This window comes from Alosa alosa, chromosome 23 (assembly GCF_017589495.1).
Source record: "Alosa alosa isolate M-15738 ecotype Scorff River chromosome 23, AALO_Geno_1.1, whole genome shotgun sequence".
In the NCBI taxonomy this organism is placed as follows: domain Eukaryota; kingdom Metazoa; phylum Chordata; class Actinopteri; order Clupeiformes; family Clupeidae; genus Alosa; species Alosa alosa.
The window spans coordinates 17253321-17272000 of record NC_063211.1 but is presented as its reverse complement, the minus strand read 5'-3'; the positions used below and the strand labels follow the sequence as shown (position 1 = coordinate 17272000).

Sequence of the window (18680 nt, the reverse complement as noted above, 5' to 3'; positions counted from 1 at the left end):
GTACAGTATGCCCCAGCCCAAGGCCTAGCTCACTAGAGATACAGGCCTCCTTTTGTAAGAAATGTCTCCCTTCCTCCCTTTTGGTGCAAGCCAAGAAATATACATATATATATTAATAATAATACGGATGATAACCCAACTGGATTGGCTGCATATTATAAAAAATGCACATTTATGTACATATGAATGTTGTTTTTAGATTGTGAATATAGCATGAGGTTGTTTCTATTATTTTCAAAGATATCACAAAGAAAAACAGTCCTTTATTAAAAAAAAAAAAGATTATTATTTCATAAGATTTTACTGTTGTTTATTTTATATATCTATTTTTAATTGTATTAATTTATATCAGTGACCCAGCCCCCCACCCCTCTCGAAAGTCACTTCTCATGGTGAGGCTTTCTTCCTCTCAATTTAGTTTTTTTTTTCTGCTCAAACAACGATCAGATGTAACCTTACCAATGGCGCCGTGTTTAAAAAAGTAAAAAATCAAGTCATAATTTACCTCAGACATCCCAGCTGACATTAAAATAATCAAAACCACCGATCAGCCTCGGTACAGTGTTCCAAGAGCGTGTTGGTGTGCCAGTAGGCATCTGACCTGCAGCAGTGTTGGTTTCTTTCTCTCCTTTTCCTCCTTTCTACAAACGCATTACCTCTGAAACGCGACCGGCTAGCTCTGCTCATCTCGCCTGCTTGGGGCGGGTTTTCACATGGAGTTCATGTCGCTAGAACCCTCAGTCTGCTCTTGGTCAGTTGGCCAGTCCGCAGCACCGACCTGAAAGGATCGGATCGACCCAACGTCTTTTCAAATGGACTCGCCATTTTTAATTGCTTTGCAAAAAAAAAGAAAGAAAGAAAAGGATATTAAATAAAAAGTATTTCACCAACTGTTTCAGAAGGCCTGGTTGGAAGTGATTGTTAAATGTTGTACAGAAAAATGTATGCTCTTCCTTTAAAATAAAGTATAGTGACTGCTCTGAGATATGACTCCTGTTTTTAGTGGTACTTTCACATTATTTTACCTCCAGTAGCACAGTCATCAGACAAGGTTCCCATCCCTTCGTAAACATCAAATTCAAGGACCTTTGAAGTACTTTCCTGGCTCATTCCTCACAAATGCAAGGACCCAAGGTCTCACAACACCGACAATTTTATGAGAACTATCAGGCTTTAAAGGTCACAATCAACAATTCCCAGCTTACACCGATGTGCCCTTGAGCAAGCCACTTAACCCTGAGTTGCTCTGGGGAGAAGGGCCCTTGTAATATAATTAACATGTGTAAGTCGCTTTGGATAAAAGTGTCTACTAAATGAATACATGTAATGTACATGAATGGGAACACGTCTCAATTGTGAGGAGTTACAGTGATGGCAGAATAGGAGATCTTGCCTATTCAGTAAATACACATTCAAACACTTTAGGGCCCATGAAGACCCACATTTTTCACTTTCAAACTTTCATGGGAACTCTGATTATATAACTAGTGTTAAGTGGACTATAAACCCATCACAAGTGTACAATAGTTGTCTTTGTTTAATTCAACAATCAAGTTTTTATTTTTACATTTTTGCCATGAAAAAGTGTGATGCATAAAAAACAGAATATTTTTGTATGTCAACACAACCTAAAGTCCAAGGCCGTGTATGTTTTGGTCCATAAGTGGTCATCCATCAGTGATCCACTGTAACATTTGCCACATACTGATGCACTATCTGCAAAGAAACCCCTCAAGTCAACACTATTGAGAATGGGAATCGCCATAACAAGCATACAGTCCAAGTGTCAGGCAAACGCGGAGGTGGCCCACTGCCGAACATCTGTGGGGCATTGTGGGTAGCGCTGCACGGCCTCCAGGACCTGGGTGTGGTCCAACATGAGCTTCATTAGCTGGTAGTCCTTCTGGATCTTTGCGCTGGACGCCTCCACAGGCCGAATCAGCTCCAGCTGCTGGAGGTGCTCAAAGGCCTGCACACACAAACAGGGCACAGAGCTGATGGCTTCTCTATTCACCATTGAATACATCACACACACGGGTAATTCTGAAATACTTACTATCAAAATGGAAATGCATGTAAGCAACAGTGACACATCCAGTTTTATACAGCAGGTCAGTTCTGTCACTTGATGCATGCAATGTGCATGTATATCCACTAAATGGCAGTCAAGCACTATCAAAACATTCAGTCATTTTTACCACTAAAGAATGAAGCCAACCTACATATACACACATATAATTTCAAGTAACTCTACAATGTGATCCTTTTTAATTTATGGTATGAGCAACTATGTTTTCATCTTCAAATTAATCTTGATGGTTTAGTATATGGTCATGGTCCAGGACCAATAAACATAGCCGTTCAGGCTATGCATTATGTAGATTTGTTGTTTGAGTTAGAACATAATACAAATGTAAGAAAACCCATCTTTGACTTGAAACTTAAATTAATTCATTTCAATGACTTATGGCATTTCATGATTATGAAAACAACATTAAGCAAGATACAACTTATTCTATTTTGCAACAATGTTTTCATTTTATCCTTCTGTTCTACAGTATAAATAAAACAATATAAATAAAACAATATAAATAATATAGTTTTTTTTGGGGGTTTTTTAACTTGTATTTTTTTTGGGGGGGGGGTGTTCAGAAAATGGTTTCCATAATCATTGTTTGTGAGCACGATTTTAGCCCCAGTTAGCATATTAACAAGCAGTGCCAGTAGGGTTTGCAAAGTTTTTAGGTAGAGTTGGAGGCTGGTAGTTTTAGACCAAAACTCAGTGTTGTTGTTTGTTAATAATTAATACTGTAACAAAGTCAACTTTAAATGGGGTAAAGTCTTTGAGGTTTAACTTACCTTGATGACAACTGGCTTCTCAAAATTATGGATGGTGTGTGATTTCCTGCTGATGAACTTCTTGAATTCTGGAAAGGGGTGATAGTTTTGAGATTTTTTTGTTGTTGTTTTTGTGTGTGTGTGTGTGGGGGGTATCCTTTTTTTATTTAAATAATTCTGATATATGATTTTCATGTCCAATTCTGTCCAGTCCAGTCTCACCATTGTGTACCATCTGGAAGTTGAAAGGCTCTCCCTCATAGATGTCATTCAGGTGCTTCATAGCAATGATGAGACATAACTCCAGAATAGACACACCTGTTAACACACACACACACACACACACACACACACACACACACACACACACACACGCACAAAAGTTACCATCACATGGTGGCTACTGTAAAATTATTATACAACAGATTTTTCTACCGATTCCATACATTACTTGCCATACTACACACTAGGGTTCTAGTTTGAATGATGGGCAAAGTGGCAAGTCTTAAATCTAACTAACGCTAATTTAACACCATAGGCAAGATGTTAAGGCGACGCAAACATTAATCAGAATCAGAACACATGGCTGTGGTCAATACACTGTTTTGTTTTTTTCAATTTGCATAAAACACTGGGAAAGTACTCCAACGTCCTTTTTAGCAGCACAAATTACCAGTATTAATAACAAATAAGTAATATCTGACAGCTACAAAGAAATAAACAATAAAAACAGTCTAGTAATGGGCAGAGGCACTCGGGTAACTAGACATCCAAGATTAGTCTTGGTGTCAAACTACACGTTCTAAGAGATTCTTCTCAGGCACGCCATATTTCAACATCTTTAAACGTTCTAAACAGGGCCTAAAGTTCCTTCTTTTACTTGTTATGTTCCGTTGTGCTCCGTGCTCCATGTTCTATAGCGGTGCATAGTGATTGCGGTGGCACTCACCATGGAGAATGTTTGCCTTTGAGTCCACACTACTCCAGCGGCCAGCTTCCAGCAGGTCCACTGGCCTGATGACCGGGTTTGACACAGTTACGCGGCCCAGAGCCAAGAGCTGTGGGGCCACACACACACACACACACACACACACACACACACACACATCATCATACACAGGCAGACACACACACACACACATACATCATACACAGGAAGACACACAAACACAAACAAACAAACATGCATATACACACAAACATGCATATACAGTACACAAAGACAGACATTCACACACACAAGCAAATTAACCCCCAGTGCTAGGAGAAGCACAATGGTCTACCATATAACACTCCACACAAAACGATCAGACAAAAGGTCAATGCAAATCTGCAACACTATAGAAGTAGATAACCGATGAGGGAAGGTGTAGACTAGACACCCAGCATATTGTGCATACAGTAAGACACACACGACCATACAAACACCTACTCTAGTATGGGAAGAACTCCTATGAAAGTGTAACCTACTGAAACCAAGCATTACGCATACACACAAATGCACAAAAAACACAAACAAACCCACACACACACACACTTAAACAAACGTGTCTAAGAACTAAAGTAAAGTAGGTCTGCTTTACCAGCAGCAAATGCAGTGATCGGAAGTCCTTGCTGCTGTTGAAGTGTTTGCGTAAAACCTCCTCCACTGATTTGTCCTCACACAGTTTCTAATTGAAAAGACAAAACACATCTTTTTTGTCAAACTGGTTACGGCCCTTCAAGAAATGATTAAAGTAGATTTTGACAAAAATCTCTCTACATCTGAAGATAATTGTAAAAAGCCAATCCCTTCTAAAAGATGTCAAATCATCATCCCTGCTTTGCCGCATGGCCTCACCTTAACACTGGCGTTCCACTCGTCCGAGAACTTGCTGTCGGGGAAGTCCAAGGGGACACTGAGCTGAGAGCGCACCATCTCCAGGTATTGGCTGAAGCCCATTGAGCTGAGCAGGTGGATCTGGCGGTGGGAGAAACGCGACTTGACCCGCTTCTCAAGCAGCTCCAGCACATCCTGACCACACAGAGAACCACACAACCAAAGTTAACATATATAAGAGAGACCAGAGAGAGAGAGAGAGAGAGAGAGAGAGAGAGAGAGAGAGAGAGAGAGAGAGATATAATAGGCCATTTTTCAGTGTCAAATGTTACTCATTGCTACCATTCCTCTGCAGATGTATGTGTTAGTGGCATCTGTACCGCCCCATACTGGGAGTGGGAAAGGGTTTACTTAGTAGGGGAGACACACCAGTCGACAAGTGAGGCCCACCACAGCGACAGGGGCCTGGGCCGACTGCGAAACATCCAGCAGGTTGTACAGAAGCGTCTGGTTCTTGTGGTGGGCAAAGAGATCAAACTCATCCAGCACAAAAATCACTGGACGACTGCTGCTCCGGTCACCTAAAGAGAAATGGGGTCAATGCATGGTGACTTATCCACACAGGCACATACACAAACACACACACACAAAACATGTTTATGTTTAAAGGTGCCATGTGTAAGAATTGAGGTAAAAATATCCAAAAAAATAAGCTACACGCATCAAAAGAATGAGAAGAAATAAGGTCGAGATGACATTAAAAAAAATTACAAGGTATAGTGCTGCAGAGATATCAACCTGAATTAGCATGCTAAATTACTAGCCACAGCCCGACAGGTACAAGGATACAAGGATACAAGTAAGTTTATTGTCACATGCATATAGTTACTGGATGTAAGAAATGCAGTGAAATTATGTCTGGTGTCAGCCTATTTGTGCATTTATGGGGGGGGGGGGGGTAAAAAGTGCAGTAGAAGAGGGGTTTAGTAGATTGTTAGAAGTGGCAAGGGCTGCATAAGAAAGGTGGAGGAGGATTGGGAGGGGGGGGCACCAACAAGGAGCACCCAAGAGCAACAGGGGCAAGGAAAAACTCCCTTACTAAGGAAGAAACCTTGGCCAGATCCACGGCTCAAGGGGCTAACCCAACTGCCAGGGGTCTTGGTGTGTGTGTGTTGGGGGGGATGACAAGGGAGATAGGATAGTGTGCTGTGTATGTGGGGAGAGGGCACATAGAGGTGTCATAATACCAGTTTCGGCCATGGGAGGCAGTATGCTGGCGACATAACCGCCAGCCAAACTGCAATACACGTTTCTCGTTTGTTACTCTAGGGTAGACCAACTCACTTTCTGGAGGTATACTGCCCCCATCTTTTATGGAATGTGGAGTATGAATTGATTTTTTGGCGGACATTACACATGGCACCTTTAAGGAGGACATTATTTCCATGTCATGAAGTTTCACCTTCCGGTTACACTTTACTTAACAGTATTGACATAAGAATGACATGACACTGTCATGAATGTGTCATAAACAAGTCATAAACGTTTCTGACATAACGCTTCTGTTATTAAGTGACATCCGGTTTTTGTCATAACAAGTTAGGGTTAGGTTTAGGGTTAGGACTAGGGTTAGAGGTTAGGATCAGGGTTAGGGTTCATGTGTCATGACAGTGTCATGTCACTCTTATGTCAATACTGTCAAGTAAAGTGTTACCCACCTTTCTTTAGTGCTTCCAGAAGGAACCCAAGGTTCTCAGCAAAACTGCCCTGAAATATTAAAAGATAAGCATGTCATCATAGCATGCAGTAACACTCCACTGTACAACATGGTAGCCTCTTTGTAGAGTAAAGAACACACAAAGGATAAAACTGCATCATTCAGCAAAGATTTTTGAGAGACTTATGTGCCCAAAGCCACACTGGCTCTCCCACTTTGGAGGTGCATTACTTGATAGTAGGGTTGGGTATCGTTTGGGTTTTATCCGATACCGGTGCTAAATCGATACTTTTAAAACGGTGCCGGTGCTGAAACGGTGCCTGAACCGGTATTTTCTTTTTAAAATGTTTTAAATTAAAATGGTCTAAAGCATGAATTGCTTTTTTTTATTATTGATAAGACAAATTTGAACATGAAATTTAACTGTTATATTCAATTTACTATCAATATCTCATTGCTCCTACGAATAATACATTTAAATGTTAAAACAGCTTGCCATGCATGCACACACAATGGTAGGCTAAAGCTCTGCTTTCTAGTTTATCAAGTGTAGGCGGTTTGCCATAAGGTATGTTAAAACCGCTTTCCATAAAAACTGCCAGGTCATGGACAACGGCATTTGCAAGCAAGCTAATCTAACAGGGACTCTACTTTCCAGTTAATTTAGTGTGTTCCCAAATGCTTCAAGAAATGTCAGGTCTTAACCCATAACACGCAATAGTTTTGAACATGTTAGGCTACATGTCGGTGTTGAAGTGTTTAGATTCCCAGCACTAGCCTAGTAGGCATTTTAACAGCAACTATGGCTATGCGCTAACATCAGTCAGCTGAGTTTAATTAGCGATAACATACAGGAGATGGTTTCGTAGCCTCTTTGACAGCTCAGTGACATCAGATATGTAACCTACATATTTATGCTTTTACCAGCTAACTTTTAACATGATCTTCAAATTCATTGTGATGCTATATGGGCCTCATGCACATGAAAGATTAATATCATGCCATTATGTTGTTTAGAACACACCGTGAAATACAGTTTTCACCTTATAACTTTGCTGATAACATTTCAAATCAATGCCAGTTAGCGCATTAGCAAGGATATTGTGTAACATATAGGCTACTGTTGATGTTGTTTCATAGCCTTTGCTTGTGTGCAGTTAGGCCCACTGCTAGATTTTGACAGGAGCTCGCGATATCGCTTTAAAGTAAGCTACTTGGGCTCACGCAAGATGTCAAACACTGTCCACTCACCTATGTGGTGCACCCCTCTGGTTTATACAGTGTTTATGTTAGCTATAGCTGTGTGCTATCAGAGCAAGACGTTAGAGATGGCGCATGACATGCAGTGATGCCTCGTATAATTATTTTTTTTTTAAACACCGAAATGAGGCACCGAAATCCACGTTGTTATTCGATGCCATTACTACCGTTTGCGTCGGCACCGGTACCATATTAGAACTGTGTTTCGGTGCCCAACCCTACTTGATAGCATCGCAGAACAACTACCTTCACTAAGTGGTTTATAGACCTTCATTTCTAACACCTTGGTTGTTCAAGGAGGCTTTCTGGAACCATAGTGCACTTTTGCTCATTATGCCCTTTGGTCTGAAAGCTCATTAGATTTCTCTTCACAGGATAACTTGTGGAAATCACTTACAAAGACTTTGTCCCCAACAACGTTCTCCAAGTTGAGCTGTCTTGTGATCTCTTTAAGAGCAATCCTATCATCGGTCTGCAGCAACCCTGTAGACACATAGAAGTGTTATAGTCCATGAAGCAAACACTATCAATGTATAATGTATTACATAATATGCATACAGTAATTTCCCATGTATTAGCCGCTTTGTGTATAAACCACAGGACAGTGTTTTATGCAAATAATAATAATTTAAAAACACACACCTGTGTACTACTAACCGCAGTGTCCAATAACCCAATGAATTTGAATCAGATTAGTGCTTTAATCAGAAAGAAGAATGAAGTGAAGAAATGTATTCCCATGTATAGCCCTGTATTAACTGCACTGCTGAAGAAATTTGCAAAATCAATGTATAAACCTTGGCTAATAAGCAGGAAATTACGGTATATACATAACATGCATTTTTTTTTTCAATTATAACACTCGATGTACAAAATAAGATGCATGTTGCACACCATTCAAACGAACCAACATGATGTTACTCTTAACATCTTTCTCCTGTAGTAGTTCCTTCAGGACGTAGTTCAGCAACTAAGGAGACACAGACACACAGACATATGCAACCATCTTTCCAATTAGTTACTGTACATGAACAGACAATGCAGAGAGTATCCTTTCTTTAAGTCTTTAAAAAAAACCTGTAACACGATGACTTGGAATTATTAAAAAGTATTAGGCTGCATTTGACAACATAAACAGAGATCATTTAAAGGTAAATGACCACGGGAGTAGGAGGAATTACTGAACTTAGGCTACATGCATGTTGTTTCTTATGCCACTGTATATGGAGCACATCACCTGCATATCCAATACAGTCACTGTTACTAGTGTTTGGGGGGTCTTGTCTTAAATGTCAGAACTCAGAAGTGATATGGATATTGAAGGTGCTCTAAGTCGAAGCTATGTTATGCAGTTTCTAAGCTAAAAAAAATGTTGTCACATACTGCAAACATCACCTCACCATCCGCTAGTTGCCTGTGCCCTGAAAAAACGTGGTCTCTGTGGACAGCCCAGGCTCCAAAAATGGCAACAAAAACAATTTGGTCCAACCTGGACCATAAAAACATAATAAACTGTTCCAGCAAATCCCAGACGAGATGCGCGTTTAGGAGTTTCAATTGCACGGGAGGGAGTAGCGAGTTAGTTCTCTGTTTGAACGTCAACAGAAGTGAACCAACATCGCTTAGAGCGCCTTTAATTTAACACTTAACACCAGAAAAGATAAAAACTCAACACAACATATTTCCAGCTACATACACTATTCATAGTGGGAGACACTCAGCACACACAATAAGCCAGCGCTCCGGTTTCTGAAAAGGGTGGTATGGGTCTGTTACTGTTATTTCAGAACACTTCCAGGATTGTCCCACTGAGCTTTCCCAATGCACAGCCAGGGGACATTGGATCAAGCATCCAACAGTTGGCAGACAGAGGACAAGACTACATGACAAGAGCTGCTCTAAAGGCTTCTAATGTGTGTGTGTGTGTGTGTGTGTGTCTTCTACAGTAGCCATACGGCTGAGTGCAACCTGGGTGGGGTGGGGGTGAAGGCGAGGGCACACAAACACGAAAACAGAGCGCCTCATTCATACCATTGTCTTGCCCGATCCCCTGGGTCCCACGATGAGTACCGAGTTACTCTCGCCGTGAACAGCCGTTCTCCTCAGCAACTCCAGCAAGTGTCTGAAAGAAGTGGCAGCAGAAGACCACAAGCTCTGTAACTCTAACCCTTCATGCCTGAGACCCCCCCACCCCACCCCCCAAACCACACACAGAGCTCAATGACAAGGACAGGTGGTTGAGTTGGGAGGTGTGGGTGTGGGTGGGGGTTGGGCTGGGGGTAGGCAGTGGGCACTGGGCACACAGCACAAGGACCCAGACTACCGTGAAGGGAAGATTCAGGGTATGGCTGTAAAGTAGTGTTACTGCTCACATCAACTATGAATGTTTCTCTGAGTTCAAACACATGTTTTTTTTGGATAAGCTGTCCTAACATAACTTGTCATCCAAGTTCTGAATCCTGCTGAAAGATTAATACCAATCACCTTAATGTTAAAAACAGTTGTATAAAAGGTAGTAGTAGTAGTAGTAGTAGTGTAAAAGTCTGAGATAAACAAAAACAGAAACATACTGAACATAAACAGAAAACCCATTACATAGTGAAATTTCACCTTAACTTAAGATTCTGATACCATCCTCATCCTAGAAAACATTCAGTATGTTGCTAGGGGACAGTATCCAGGGTGTTGCTAGGATGGAATCAGAATCTTAAATTGGTGAAATTTCACCAGAGAGGGTTGAACGGACCAGTAATAAAGGATTTTTGATTTCACCATGTGTTTTCCCAGATCCCATCACATATTAGCAGCAGCAGTAGCGGGGTTCTCATGACACTTACTTGTGCTGAGATTCAAGACCCACGGGTGGAGTAGAGATCTCCTGGTGGCAAAATCTCTGCCTCAAAACCTTTTGTGCCTACAGAGATACACACAAACATGCACATCACCAAAAATATTTAAAGGAAGAATTCATCTATTCATTCACTGATATCCAGATCAATTAGATGCATCATAATACAAACCTGTGAGACACATTGCCCAACTGTCATATGACTCTCTCTTGATTTTCTTTTGCTCATGGCACTGTTTGCTTTCTGGTCGGGATGGGGAGAAAACAGGATTAGCCACTGCTGTTGTCAAAACTCTGATGTGCTAACACTGTCCTTGGTATAATACCAAGGAGATGCTGTCACACTGCGACAAGAAAACTATATTGCTAACATAGCTGCAGCTCGCCTATTTGTGCAGGATTAGAAACATATTTACTGTGGTCAGTGAGTATTAATCTTAATCGGAACTATAAACACATGTCCATTTTATCTAACAGCCTGTTGTTCAGCAGAACCTTGATCTGACAGCAAGCAAAAAAGAGCGTTACAAATGAAGCCATGACTATTTTGGTTAGCTAGTTAGCAAGCATACTTACTGAAGTTTGCGTTTCAAACGTGAAAGAAATGCAAGACAGGAAAACGAACTGAAATGGGCAACAACACAATTCAAACGCCTTTCTCTGGTTTCCGCGCCATTTGTGAACTTTCAACCTAAAATGTTGCCACAAGGAAGTCTTCGGAACCAGAACAGAGACTGTGTAAAATCAAGAATGGCTGTCTAGAGCATATCCGGGGTTGTCGGTGTGGCGTCAAAACGAGGCTGGTAACCCTGTTGTCTACTTAGTAATTGTAAAGCTGTGCAGTCTCTATGATGGGCACTCAATAATAATATTTATAAATGTATTTCGTGCATTTAACCTGTTATATATTTACATAAATGACATAAATTACATAATTTACATTAATGACATAATTTACATAAATTACATAAATTACATAATTGACATAAAAGTATTCCTTGCATTTAACCTGTTATATATTTACACTGCCAGCCCAGAATTGTATTGCTCTAATTGAGGTTGGCTACTTGGTTATTGGGTATAGGCCCATGTGTATGACTGCACTGCAGAACCTTTGTATCAGAGTGGATGGTATCTTAATAACATGTAATGCCATTAAGATACAATCCACTCAGATACAAAGCTTTGGCAGATACACATGGGCCCATGTAGGAAATGCCTTACATTGTATATAAACTTGCCCTTGCCTTTATCTTCAGAGTGTCACTAGCCTAGGTCTATATCCTTAGGGAGGAATGATGTGTTTACTGTGATTAGCCTATGTGGAGTATTTTAGCTGTTGAAATGCATATATGAACTTACTCTTGTATATACCTTTGGGATGGAAGTAGTAGCATAACCTTTGGGAGAAATGTATTAGGCCTTTGAGTTTAGCCTACTGCAGATTTGTGGAATATCATCTTAGTATATTAGCTGTTGAAAAGCCTATATGAACTTACCCATGCCTGGGGTAGTAGTAGACTAACTTTTGGGAGAAATTCTTTAGCACTATGGATTTACTCTGGATTTTTGGAATGTCATCTGAGTATTTTATTTTATAAGATGTTTATCTAATTAGTTCACCTTGTAGTCCATTTATATTTGTATGGCTGCTGTTATTGTGACAATTTGTTATTATTGCTCTGTTAATTTGTCCAGTCTATTACTATTTACTCTTAGTATATTTTTGTATTATAATGTTATTGCTGCACGTCGCTTTGAGCAAAAGCATATGCCTAGAACCATAACCATAATATGTGACTGTTGCAAAAAGCATCGATATGAATCAGTCATGCAAGGCATCATATGTGTTCTATACAGTATGTCATTGGTCGTAAACACTGACCATAACAGGTCACAAATGTGCAGTCTTCAAAAGTTCTTGAAACTTTATCATCTCTGATCTTTGTGTCCTGTCATCTCCAAATGCATGCTGGAACAACCCGTCTTCTCCAGGCTTTCGCAGCCGCGCAAGCGCAGTACAGAGCTCCATCTTTCTATCCCAAGCTCAGAAAGAACCAGCAAAGGCAGTTGATGGGGAAGCTTTTTATTTTTATTTTTAAAGGGACAGAACCGATTTTTAACAAGCTTAAACGAACTGTTTCAACATAATTAGTCGTTCGGGAAGTTATTGGACACGGGAAAGATGAGGGTAAAGACTGTTAGGACATGAAAATAAGAGGAGGAATCCTAAAGCCTCTCCTTTCGCTGTCTCTTGCTCTCAGCAACACTACCCTTTGCTAACGTTAGCTACCCTTTCCCTGTGTTTCTGCCTTGGCCCTGGTTGGAGACATTTCAGTGGACAGGGCTCTCGGTTCAAATAAAGCTAGCGAGAAGACAAACTTAGTTGTTTTTCGGATCATGTTTTATCATCCCATACAACTAAGAAATCATTAAGGTACGTATGCGATTTAATAATTTTTGTTTATTTTGAATTGTTTTGTTTTGTTTTTCACTCCTGTTGTTTTTTTTCCCTCTTGCTCCCACTGCTGGGTCAGGCCACCAAGCTAGCTTGTTAGCCTCCGAACGTCAGCTAACAAGCTAGCTTGATAGCTAAGCTATCTGGAAACGTTAATAACGTTATGCTAGCTTTAGTACTCCATTGCTGTTTGTTGTATGGTTGAACCTTAATAGGTTGGTAACGTTAGTAGTGGCGCTAACGTTTTATGATTTTCAATCTGACTGGAGTTTGTGGTAATTGTCTCGAAATATATTGCGAAATGGTCACTGTTCCGTTGAGTTTTAAACCTGTGCGTTATAGCAACAGTCATGAACTGGGCTTAAAAATATATTAGCTATCTGCCATACCCCAGAAGCTGATGAGCTAGCTGACGATAGTTAGATTTATCGGCTACCTAGGTTGTTGGCTAGCTACGCTAACGTTCCTGATCATTTCCCACGAGCTAAGTACTGTAGCTACCACGAAATTAGTCTGAGTTGGCCATGTAGTTTGTCAATAATACTATCTTATGTCTGATTGTTGACTTGGCAAGGTTGCTAGTTTGTTCTGAAGTGCCCTGTATTAAAATGTGGGACTTCACTGAGAGTCATGGAGGACGTTTAAAATTGTAACATATTATCAAAGACGTTTTAATAAACGGTAGCCATGGTTGGTAGCTCCTTGCTAGCTGGCTGTCGATGATGGGTGAGAGACAGAGGCTAGCTTGCTTGCTAGCTACTATGCAAACGCAGTTAACTCTTCTAGTCTTTGCTCACAAAGCTTGTTAGCTGGTTGATTTAAACACCCGCTAGCACCAGCTCAAATGGGTTGTTTTTGATAGGCGGTTGTTATTGTAATCTGGAGCAAGCATTGATCTTATTCCAGTTAAGTTACATCTCTGACATCGAAAATGGTATGTAATTCCAATGGGAAGAATTAGAGTAGCTGTAACACATCGAACGTTTGTAGGTAGCGGTTCTGAAATCTGTCGATAATGGTGTGACATATGGCATGGACGGTTTGGCATTAGTACACTTCAATGATAACTCGTGTCTAAAGACAACTGTCATAAATATCATTGTTCTTTGTTGTTCCATCTCATTGGTTTTTACCTTGCGATTTGACAATCAGTTGCCCCCACTATAATATGGGCCCATCAAAAGGTTAACCTTATATTCATGCCTTTAAAACCTCTAGTAGCCTTGACTTGTGACCTCTTTGACCCTATTCTAGAAGCAACAGCTACACATGGATGTGGATAACACTATTTTGATCATCTAACACAGGCATAGACTGTGTTACACTAGTCACTAGTCTAAACACCCCTGTAGATTAATCATGTGAGCCTGACATCCCATGTACCAAGTTTATTTAATTGGCATCTGTGTTATTTCTCAATCCTTCTTGTGGCCCACAGTAAGGTTCATGTCAAATTAGAGACATTCTAGTCCTAGGTCAGCACCTTAGTTCAAGTAGAGAATGGGATTTACCTTTGTGACACCCCATGGATGGTTTTATATGTACCTGTAATTATCTCTCACAGGGGAATTACTGACATAGAGATACCAAAAGCCCTCAATGGTACTTTTAAACCATATTCAGGAGACTTGAAGCGTTTTACCAAGCAGTTGTCTCACCAACTTAGAATTGAACTTAGAAATCAACATTCTCCTCCGGTGGCCTTGTCAACTGTCCAAATGTAGTACATTGACATTTCTTCAATCTTTTCCTTTAGCACCAGCCACATTTGAGCAGTCATGTCTTGTCCTGATGGTGTAGTAGGGCATGCTAATGTTTTCTGGGCTATAGGGCCAGGGCCAGGGCCAGCGACTATGTTAAGCACTACCAGTGTTGTTTTAAACTATGATCTTTGAGGGCTGTGGTGCTTTGATTAGATCATGCTATTGTTATTTAGCTTTTTCCATTTTGTTTTGATTTTAAATTATTTTAGAAAAAAATGTTATGTGTAATAAAGTGGGCCATATTGCGAAGGGCCCTGTAATTTCATTGTGCTGGTATTAAACAACAGTTCATCGTATTATTACCAGTGGAGAAGGGGAGATGGGAATGTGAAGAAAGGAGGATCTTAAATGTAGAAAGCAGTGCACTTTGACGTTAATGTGGTACCCAAATCTGTCCCCACACACCTGGAGATCTGTGAAGCTGTCAAACGTCTTACATAATAGTCACTAAGAAGCACAGGTTCACAGTTTAAAATCGGCATTAGCCCACCCCTTTTTGTCTGGGTACGGAATGTGAAGACCACTTTTTGCTAAAATGTTTTTGATTTCTGTACTGGTCATCATCTGTCTGCCCAGCCCCTGAACATGCTTTGTTATTTACGCTAGTTAAACCTTTATGTAAGCCTAGGCCTTGTGGTTGGTCTGTGTTCTGTTGGACCTGTCCATATTCGATTCCTTTTATATAATGTGGAAAATGGCTGGATAGGCCTATATGAAATGTGGCCTTGCAAGTAATGTCATTGCATGTGAACATGCTTAATCTGAGGACATGGCCTTCACCTGCCTTCAGCACTTTCCCTAACCACCCACCCACAGACATAGAGGCAGAGACACAAACACAAACACACACACACACACACACACACCTCCCTGTGCGCTCTGCAGTCAGCTGTAGTTGGCCCGGTGGTGAGTCAGCGTCCCTGGCTGAGATGAGACACTGACATGAATCTGCCCTCAGGCACACAAGCCTCACTCCCGACCCTGGTCATCGTCTCACCGAGATGTTGCACCTCAGGCACACCTGATCACCTCACGACACAACGGAGGCCCCCCAATCACCACCCCCCTTCCCCTGTCACTTTTGCCATACCCAAGCCTTATGTCCATCCAAATATGGTTTCATTTACAGCCTCAGTAACCTGCATTTTGTCACTGACGTGAATATCTTTCATCTACTAAATCTGTTGATTATTTGATTAGTTGATTTAATCAACTGAGATTATAAAGGAAATGTACATTATTATCAGTATGATACATGTCCATGGTGGAGTGAGAACTTTGTCAGACATGCTACAAAACGCTGTCTACTATCAACGATCTTACTGCGTCCTCAGACAACTCTGAAGTTAGAAGTCGTAGTTCAATTCTGACTCTAAATTCACAATAGGTTAACTTACCTGGAGTTTACCAGTAGGACGTCTGACTTTGAGTAGCGCTCCACTGTACTTTTTCTAGTAGGAGGTTGGAAATCTTGACTTGATTTTGTCTGAAATGCATTTGGGAAATTTTAGGGCAGAAATGTTGAACCTCTGAGTTGTTTGGAACAGCATTAGTACTTATTACCATCCTGAAGTGCTTTGGCTACAACGCCGACCTGCATTTGGTCCCAGACTCACGATGAGTGTCTCAGCTGCTATATCAGACAGACAGATCGACATTAGACGGGCCGTAGGCCCTAATTTAAATTATGTGCAATGTCACTCAATGCGCAAAGCGTCTTTTGCGTGTAACAAAGCCATAGTGTGGCAGATGGAAGCATTGAGGGGATCCACCAACGTTTGTGCTTAGGATCTTACTTTTGGTATTACACTAGCAGATAGATTTTGCCTCAGTATATAATTAGCTTTAGTTAAGCTTTTCTCTTTGCCCACCCCATATGGTTCAACTGATGGAGCGCAGTGTTGTTAGGCTAAGTCATGAGTCTGACCCCCATGATTCTAGGTCCTAACTATATGCAAAATTCTGTAAGTCACTTTGGATAAGTGCATCCGCTGTATTAATAAATGCAAACTGTAAATGTAGAACAACAGAAACTGAATCATATGCTTTCAAAGCCACACTGTGTGTCAATTGTATCCTCCACTCTAAAGTAGCCCCGAGACCATCGGGCCTAAAGCCCTCACACTCGCACTCCTCCTTGTCCGCTGAAGGCAACGGTCGAGCGAATTCCGGAGAAAGTTTCCAAGCATCTTTTCTGTCTGACCCTAGTGTGACCAGCCCTACCTGGTTGGACTACTAATGTGCTCCTCATTGTGTGCCAGCAATTTACCACAGCAGAGCCAGCAAGCGAATGAAATATCTTAACACCAGTCAGAGTTAGGAGCTAGCAGCTTTCTTCCAGTGCATTCTCACCCTGTTCCACATTTCTGAATATTTGGTGTGGTGTAAGTAACACTGTAAACTTGTCAAATAGGCATAGAATCTTGGAGTAGTTTTCTGGTCGAGGAATTCATTGGTTTTGATGTTGTGAACTGTAAGGGGATGAACTACAGGACAATTGGATGTGGTGATGTTTACCTTAAGATGTGTTTAAGATGAGGGTGTTGGATATGTTCATTGGGCAGTCAGCCCTTAATGACACTGATGTAGGTGACTGATTACAGGTGACTATTACAATTGACATAATTCTCATGGGTCATGGTTACAATATTTGTGTCAGTGTCTGTCTGTGTTCATAAGTATCTGAGTCTAGGCTACATATGTTCAGTGTGCACCAAAAGAAGATACAAGCGACATGAAAAATGTCATGATGACCCATCAGAACAGGATCACAGTGTACCTCATAAATCACTTGTGTCCCACAAATCGGGACTAGAGATGGTTTTGTGGTGTTTCCATGTTTCATCTTGCCTGTAGTCCATGCCATAGTAACAAAAAGGATTGCTGAGGCAGTAGCCTATCTGTAGATGTCCTCTTTGATTGTGGTTTAAAGGAAAAGTAAGCGATTCAAAACCAATCCACTTTTTCTCACATTTAGCAAATATTGCCTCACGATCCAATATAGCCCTGGCTCTGTACATTTTAAAAACAAACATACATATGTGCACCTGCTCACACAACACTATTCCAGCCAATCAGAAACAGGTGGTGTTAGTTTGCACCCACAAACCTAGCAATGCAGGGAGGTGACTATTTGTTTGGCTGTTGAGTTCAAATATCAACAAGTCTCTCCAGTACTGCTAACCTGAAGAAGTGTTTGTCTGGCCTGAAGATAAGCATAGTTACACTGTGGATTTAATCAATAGGCTAATGATTTCAATAACGATTTTGGCTTCTAACGACTACAAAAACAATGTAATCGAGGGGCTGCAATGCTGCATTCCAGTTTGCAATGATGTCTTAGAAGGTCAACCAATAAAAATATTTTTTTTTTTTTTTAAAGTTCAGTGAATGCAGGATATTTCCAAAGTCAATGAGTCGTCATGCTAGATTAATGATTCAGGTTTAGGGCTGGGATAAACGATTCTTTTTTAAACGATTAATCTAGCGATTATTTTTTCGATGCATTGATTAATCTAACGATTCATTTTTTCAGTCCGATTCGATTTCGATTCGATTATCTCCCCATTAATTCACTAATAGCAACTTATACATGTTTATTTACACATCTGAATTAAAAAAACATGAATTCTTTAACATTGCAATATATGTTTATTGCTCTTAAGATTCCAAAATAAAAGACTATACAAGTGCAAAGTAATGCATTCTTAGTCAGAGGTAGCATTCAATAAAGTTCAGTAGTGTATGTCTAATTGAGTGCCATTTTAAGTCATTTTAAGACGTTCGTGTGGGAATCCTTGCAATTAACATTAACACAGTTAAAAGGCTGCTGATGTGTGGATGCAATTCATAACATAGTAAGTTCAAATAACGGTTCGTACTTCTCCTTTGGACAAGCACTTTTGAGTCTTGGAAAACACTTTTCCATTTACATCAGGATTTTGAAAACATTCAGAGTCAATAAAATGAGCCCTGCA

General features: G+C 40.6%; 2 protein-coding genes across 2 annotated transcripts in view; one reads left to right on the top strand and one right to left on the bottom strand.

Moving 5' to 3' along the window:
* Positions 1–839: 839 nt before the first annotated feature.
* orc4 (origin recognition complex, subunit 4) lies at positions 840–11221 on the bottom strand. Its single transcript, XM_048234273.1, has 14 exons — positions 11059–11221; positions 10655–10726; positions 10472–10548; positions 9666–9756; positions 8529–8604; positions 8032–8117; positions 6376–6424; positions 5087–5238; positions 4679–4852; positions 4422–4508; positions 3788–3896; positions 3061–3156; positions 2860–2927; positions 840–1969 (listed from the first exon to the last, which is right to left on the bottom strand). Exons 2-14 carry the CDS (start codon positions 10709–10711, stop codon positions 1787–1789), a joined length of 1305 nt encoding a protein of 434 aa, XP_048090230.1. The 5' UTR covers positions 10712–10726; positions 11059–11221; the 3' UTR covers positions 840–1786.
* A 5799-nt stretch (positions 11222–17020) lies between these two features.
* LOC125288317 (methyl-CpG-binding domain protein 5-like) overlaps positions 17021–18680 on the top strand; it is a 31974-nt gene continuing 30314 nt past the window's right edge. The window contains 1 exon segment of the mRNA XM_048234583.1: positions 17021–17087. The gene's annotated coding sequence lies outside the window, so the exon portion shown is untranslated.